The 7,500-nt window shown below is 36.2% G+C and overlaps 1 protein-coding gene across 9 annotated transcripts in view; it reads left to right on the plus strand.

Moving 5' to 3' along the window:
- The window catches only part of LOC144980936 (guanine nucleotide exchange factor DBS-like), a 107,523-nt gene that overhangs the window by 86,927 nt on the left and 13,096 nt on the right, over positions 1-7,500 (plus strand). For all 9 annotated transcript variants that reach the window (XM_078928913.1, XM_078928909.1, XM_078928911.1 and 6 more), the window contains 10 exons: positions 698-822; positions 1,109-1,288; positions 2,095-2,161; positions 2,817-2,932; positions 3,159-3,228; positions 3,577-3,672; positions 4,369-4,461; positions 4,946-5,074; positions 5,688-5,891; positions 7,328-7,499. In XM_078928913.1, coding sequence (XP_078785039.1) covers positions 698-822; positions 1,109-1,288; positions 2,095-2,161; positions 2,817-2,932; positions 3,159-3,228; positions 3,577-3,672; positions 4,369-4,461; positions 4,946-5,074; positions 5,688-5,891; positions 7,328-7,499 — 1,252 coding nt within the window. The remainder of the gene's footprint in view (positions 1-697; positions 823-1,108; positions 1,289-2,094; positions 2,162-2,816; positions 2,933-3,158; positions 3,229-3,576; positions 3,673-4,368; positions 4,462-4,945; positions 5,075-5,687; positions 5,892-7,327; position 7,500) is intronic.

A 7,500-nucleotide genomic window follows, 5' to 3' on the forward strand; every position in this document is an offset into this window, starting at 1 on the left:
AAGGGGCGGGGGGTTGTGTGTGGGGGGAAGATTGACAATGGGAATTAGATCTCTAGTATATAAGATTCAGGGAAATATAGTAGTCATCGTTGTCATCGTCTTCGTCTTCGTCGTCGTCGTCGTCGTCGTAGTAGTAGTAGTAGTAGTAGTAGTAGTAGTAGTAGTAGTTGTAGTAGTAGTAGTAGTAGTTGTAGTAGTTGTAGTAGTAGTAGTAGTAGTTGTAGTAGTAGTAGTAGTAGTAGTAGTAGTAGTTGTAGTAGTAGTAGTAGTAGTAGTAGTAGTAGTAGTAGTAGTAGTAGTAGTAGTATAGTAGTAGTAGTAGTAGTAGTAGTAGTAGTAGTAGTAGTAGTAGTGGAAGTAGTAGTAGTAGTAGTGGAAGTAGTAGTAGTAGTAGTAGTAGTAGTAGTAGTAGTAGTAGTAGTAGTAGTAGTAGTAGTAGTAGTAGTAGTAGTAGTAGTAGTAGTAGTAGTAGTAGTAGTAGTAGTAGAATAAGAAGGAAAGATAACAAAGACAATACCACACAACAAAAATAAACGAATGTTTTAGTGGACATTCGACCTTTTGGGTAAGTGACTGGAGCTTTGTAAAGCAATGTGGTTAGCAAGCTGGATTGCTTTACAAAAGCGTTCATATTTGCTTTTAAGTATTATCTATTAATAGAAATCTTTTCCCTCCTTTTTAAAAAAAATACCATCAGTATCGGCCAGATGTCCAATCCAACACCCCTACTAACAACCCAGCTCTCATCAGTCCAGACAACTCCAGCCAAGCTTCTTCCAGTAACCACGATAAATCTCCCAGTGATCTTCCCTCACCTCTAAGGTATTTATTCAAATTTTGTATCTTGGTTATTAAAAATAATCTTTCTTATCTTCTTATTTCTTTCAAATCTCTGAGTTTTCTTTAGTTTTGTTTATTTGTTTATTGGAAAGGGGGGTGGCCTAAAAATGACGTTGCCATCTATATTCATGTCTACCACCGTTTGTTGATAGTTGGATTTGTATTAATCAAACAATTTTCATTCTCTTCTATTTATCTACTCCTGCCCCCCCCCCCCCCCTCCCCGCCTACCACCACCACCACCACCACCATCCCTGTGCCACTACAGCCAACAAATGATGACTAGTCGGTCCGCCTCAGACATCTCTTCCTCTTCCACTATGAGTGACCACACCCACCACAGTAACCATAGCAACCACAGCAGTAGCGATGCCCATAATTCGTCATGTGATACATCTGCCTCCATGCACTCATTCCCCGACTCGGACAGTCTCAATGCCAAACGACAGTAATGAAAAAAATAATAACTTCTTAAATTGGGATAAGAGTTTAAACCCTCCAAAGAGTTGATGTGTTTTGAACACATTTATGATAATTGGGTAAAAGAGTCCCTTTAGGCATACTCCATTTAAGTTTTTAACGTTTCACCTGCTACTTTATTTTTATTTTCTTTTGTCCATGCTAAGTCATTTTAATTTTAGTCATACTCTCCATGTCAATTTCATATAAAGTCTCAGGGAATCTGTACAATGCTAGAAATTATCACACATCTCTCGGCTTTATAATGAATCCACAGCTCATTGAGAAGACTATCTCACCACAAGTCCACATTGCTTTATGCTACTTAATACTAGACATCTAATGTTATTTTAAACTGAGAGTAGTAAAATATTTGCAAAGAGTCAAACACTGTGGGTGGCATGGACTTTTTAGAGACAGACACATTCAAGTATCATAGTGCTAGATAATCAATCTCCATCCCTTTGCGTGTAAAGCGGGTGCTCTGCCACTGAACCCCCCATGCTAGATAGATAATGCACAGAAGAAAATACAAGAAATGAAAATCACAAAGCAGTTACCAACCTTGTCTGGTCACCAAACCTCCCCAACCTCAAAACTGTTCTCTAGGCAAATGCATTATTTACTATCTACACCAACTGAGAATTTCATGCTGAAATAATTCGTATTTTTTTTTTAATAGAGAAGGCATTGGAATAAGATATGTACAAGTTTTCTAAGGAAAATTGATTTTGATGAAGACTTTTTCAACCAATTTTCCACTACCTTGTTCATCTTTTTCTATTTTTATTCCAGGAGAGTGATGACAGAACTTATTGACACTGAGGTGACCTATGTCAATGAAATGCATCAAATTCTACAGGTTAGTATAGATTTTTCTTTGGGACCTCTTGTATTATTTGAAAAAAGAAACTTGAAATGAATGCATTCGATATCTGTTGAGGGAAAGCATCCGACTCTTGTTTCAACCCCGTGATCTCTGAGTCAATTGTGAATACAATGATACATATTTGAGAAACATTTCTTAGTGCTATGCATGGCTTATTGAAGTAAGATTTGTGAGTTTTGTTTATTCAAAGGAATCATTTGAGCCCTGTAAACTGTAGTATCAATGGCACCACCCAAAACAAAAACAAAAAAACAAAAACAACTTGAGCTTTTATAGAGGGTAATATCCACTAAACGTGCTCAAAATGCTTAACAAAGGGTCCCTGACCAACAGCAACACATAACATTTAGAACGAGACATGATGTCTGTTTGGCGTTATTAAATAAAAATTTCTGACTGAGACAACACTGTCCACAGCCAGTGAGAGAATGTTAGTAAAGAGCCTTTTCCAAGGACTCAACTATGCACAGAGAGAGGCTCAAACCCAGGACCTTCTGATCCGAAAGTGAGTGTGATAACACAAGACCACATAGCCGCAGACCATCATGAAAACCCCATTCAACCCCATCACCACGCGCATTATAATCTTTATTCTTATCATCACCACAATCTCCATTATTTCCCTCAGGGTTATTACAACGAGATGGACCACAAATCCCTACTAATGATGATCCCTCCTCCCCTCCTGGGACAGAAGCACATCCTATTCGGTAACCTTCCAGAAATATACCGATTTCACAAAGAGTAAGTATCGTCAACATCACAATTAGAGTATGTTCGTTTTTATAGCAGAGAGTTCAAATTTTTATGATCGTTTGATATCTAAATAAGTGAATAGTGCTTATCAGATCCCATACTACAAATAAGGTCAATATGGTCCCATTTGTGACAACTAGCATTTTTTATTCTATTAGTTTTTAGAAATGCATCTAGTGCATGGATGTAATTTATCCCTTTAAATAAATTTCAGCTTCTTCTTACAAGAATTGAGAAATTGCCGTGATGATCCTTGCAAGGTTGGAAAATGTTTTGTCAACAGGGTAAGATATATTTGTATTTTGAGATCAATGAGAGATGTTTTGTTTCAATATCACATATTAACTAGCCTCTAGAAGTAATGATTTTTCAAAATGATTTATCTTTCATTAATAAGTAAATGATTATTTTCTATTTTCACCATCATGAACAAAACATGACATGCGACTACCATCATCACCATCACCAAATAAAGTTCACTGTTAGATCACTTATATATTAAAGCTTGATAGCTAAAGAAATGATCCAACTTCTCCTTGTGTATTCTGAGTTATTTAATCAGTTTTTCATAGAAATCTGATTTATTTTTTAAAATGCAAAACTGAAAGTTATTCAAATTTGTTTATCCACAGAAAGGAGAGTTTCAAATGTACAGTATTTACTGCCAAAACAAACCAAAATCAGAAGAATTGAGAACATTGGTTGGAGACGATAATGCTTTTTTTAAGGTAAGAAGGAATCTCTCTCTCTCTCTCTCTCTCTCTCTCTCCCTCTCTCTCTCTCTCTCTCTCTCTCTCTCTCTCTCTCTCTCTCCTCTCTCTCTCTCCTCTCTCTCTCCTCTCTCTCTCTCTGTCTGTCTCTCTCTCTCTCTCTCTCTCTCTCTCTCTCTCTCTCTCTCTCTCTCTCTCTCTCTCTCTCTCTCTCTCTCTCTCTCTCTCTCTCTCTCTCTGTATGCTAGTAAATGTAATTCTCGGTCACCAAATGATTTTTAGGAAATTGAATTATGGGTCGGAGAAATAAGTGAGTGTTTAGAACTTTCCAGACAAATGCGTTTTTCACACATAGATAAAAACCTGGACAAACTAATGGCCTATTTGTTAAGTATTTGTTATAGTTATTGATCTGTTGCAAGATTTTAAGTTGTGGGCATTTAACACCTTTTGCATCTCGTGAAATTAAATTAAACTTGCACAATGTTAAAATTTAAAAGTCCTTTCGGTTAACAACATTGACATCTTTGTCCAAAATGGAAATGATGGTACAAGTGGGTAAAAATGTTGCAAGCAACATTCTTCATTAAATGGGGGTAGTCTACCCAATAGTGATAAACATTGTAAAATGCACAGAATAGAGTAATAAAAACTGTAGGTAAGCTCTCATAAGTATAACATTCATGTAATTATTTTGTTTTTCATTATTCCCAGGATTGCCAGCAGAAACTAGGTCACCGTCTACCGCTCGGTGCCTATCTCTTGAAGCCTATCCAGAGAATCACCAAATACCAATTGTTGCTTAAGGTTAGTGGCATGAAACAAGGTTAACTCAGTATCTAGTAGAGAGAAGTAAGAAGCTGTTTGGATTTGGGATTTTGAAAACGCTGGCAAAAAGGTGAAAATGGAAAGTTTGGTGAAATGTAGCATTAAAAATTCAAAGAATATTTCTGACACAAAATTCCTTTTCAGCACTACGAATAGTAAACAAAGAAATTGAAAGAAAAGTAATGACATTTCTCTATAATTCAGGAGAGTCTTGAAACCTCTGTAATCTGTTTTGATTTCAAGTAATATGCTCACAAATTGTTTAATTTGGATTTCAAAAAGGGAAAGTTGCATGAAGTTATGATAAATAAAATAGTTTGTCTTGTACTGTGAATACAGAAGTCATGCTGACTTTTAATAGGACATTTAATAGTAGAATCATGACTAATCACAATGTGTCATATGATCTTTCATTTATTTATTTATGTGTTAATTGTTTTACTTATATATTGTCTACCCAAAGGAGATGCTTCGATTTGCTGGCAACAACACAGAAATGAGTCATGCTGTCAAAGAAGCTCTGGACACTATGCTGTCTGTGTTGGCTTATCTCAATGACAGTATGCATCAGGTCAACATTCAAGGATTCACTGTAAGTTGAAAGTGATGGATGGTTAGGGATTTGATTTGTAATGGTAGCACCAATTGTTGTATTTTCTATAAAGTCTATATATTTGTATCTATACTATATTTTTCAGATACCGATTTAATACTGATTTTAATCACCCGTTTATGACTTAGTAACCAATTATGTAAATCTTTGATTGATCTTAAATTGACTCTGAGATCATTCAGATCTGATCTGAAATCATTCATATGATTTCAATCATTTAAAAAAAATTGTGATTGAGAACAATAGCTGGAGTCATATCTCTTTGTTTCTTATCCATTTTAAAATTAAATCACGGCTTATGTGAATTCATTGCTGACACAAATGTACATAATAGGAGAAATTTCTTTAGATATGAATAGTAGTTAAAACGGCAATACCATGGTAAAATTGGAAACAAAGATAATTGATGGATTATCTAAAACATTTAATAAAGATATATGATTGTATACTTCCTATGTCTTTAAGTTTTCTTGTTCTTTTTTTTGGGGGGGGGGGGGGGGGGGGTGTGCTGGTGTTTGTTTTTTTGTTTTTTTAATTTTTTTTATTTTCCTCTTTCTTTTCTTGTTTATTTACTTTCTCTTAAATTTTGCAGGAAAACTTGGCTGATCAAGGAAAACTTTTGATGCATGGTTCATTCCGGGTATGGACAGAACACAAACATGAACGCATTCGAGATCTGAGACTCCGCTCCATGCAACGACATGTATTTTTGTACCAGAAAGCTGTGTTACTTTGTAAGAAAAAAGATGAACACAACAATGACAACCCATCTTACACTTTTAAAAATAAGCTCAAGGTAAGAGGCAATGTATGCATATTTGGATTCATTCATTCATATACCATTTTGTTTTTTGTCTCCATTCTTTAATTTTATTGCTTGTATTGAAAATATATCTGATATGTGTGTATGTTTCTGTATTTGATGTCCAAGGCAATATGCCCAGCCTCAGTCATTGAGAATCAGCTGTGGGAATCATTTCCCAGCTACCCCTTTCCATGCCCCTAACAAGGAATAATACAGTCAGACGACATAGTCAGAGTTTGAAGCTCATTTGTCCTAACCTGATTAGGTACTCTGTGTGAATTCAAACGACTTACCTTGTCCTGCATTCCAAGATTCTGACATCTGGGACTGAAAACTCAAACTTTAAAAGTACATCTCAATTCATTTTCTTTTATAAATTTCTAGTCTATATTTTCTTTCTTTTAAAAATTTGTTTTTATTAAATTGAGCTTTATATAGCGCAATATTCACTTAATGTGCTCAAAGTGCTTTACAAGGGGTCCCTGGTCAATAGCAACATTTAACAAGTAGGACGGGACATGACGCCGATATTACAATTTTTCTGACAAAGACAACGCCATTAATGACCAGGAACTCATTTTACACCTGAGTACGGTGAGAGAATGTGAGTAAAGAGCCTTTTCCAAGGACAACTATGTGCCGAGCGCGAGGCTCGAACCCAGGACCTTCCAATCCGAAAAAGTGAGTGTCATACCACTAGACCACATAGCCGCACTTTGCAAATTATTTTATCATTTAATAAAAACAACATTCTGGGTGGGGTCTTTTGACCTCCCATCATGAGCAAGGAGGTCACTGTTGTTGTGTCTTCTATTCCCTTATATTTCCTTTTCCATGTTGCTTTCCGTCTTTGTCTTGGAATGAGTTTACTTTGATTTTGTCCAGGCCCTGGTCGGAGTCCTTGACTGAGAGGGAAACAGACAAATGTTGTTTTTTGTTTTTTTTTGGGAGATTATATATATTTTTCTCTGTAATGAACTGTTATTTTAAAAATTTGTTTTGAATATCAGAATTTGGTAACATTTAATTGGGTTTCTCTAAGTGGGATGCTGTGCTTGTGTGTGGAGCAGACTTTTAGGTGATCTTAAACTAAGTACACCATAGTTTACGCTTGGAATCTACATCTGTTCCCTTTTAGAACCACTCACCTTTGTCTTACATTTTCTCATGTGCAATTGTAAATCTAAAATTTTTGGACTATCCCATTTTCAAAATTCCCTTGTGACTTGCTCAAGGCCACACAACGCAGCGGGTATTCGAACTTGGTACCTATCAGGTATGAAGCAAAGACCATACCACTGAGCCACGCTGCCCCCTTTCTTCCATGTTACTGACGCTGATATGACGTAAATGAGTTGTGTGTGGCATAAAACACTTAAAAACAAGCAATTTTTAAAAAAACATGTTTTACATCTTATCTCTTTCAGCTGTCTCAAGTTGGATTGACAGAAAAGATCAAAGGAGACAAGCGTAAGTTTGAGCTGTGGCTGCGGGGCAGAGAGGAAGTCTACATCATTCAAGCACCAGACATGGACACCAAAGCAGCGTGGTTGGTGGAGATCAAGCGGGTGCTACTCAGTCAATTTGATCAACTCAAAGG

Source organism: Berghia stephanieae, chromosome 10 (genome assembly GCF_034508935.2).
Source record: "Berghia stephanieae isolate SIO BIC M18660-M18661 chromosome 10, UCSD_Bste_1.3, whole genome shotgun sequence".
Lineage (NCBI taxonomy): Eukaryota > Metazoa > Mollusca > Gastropoda > Nudibranchia > Aeolidiidae > Berghia > Berghia stephanieae.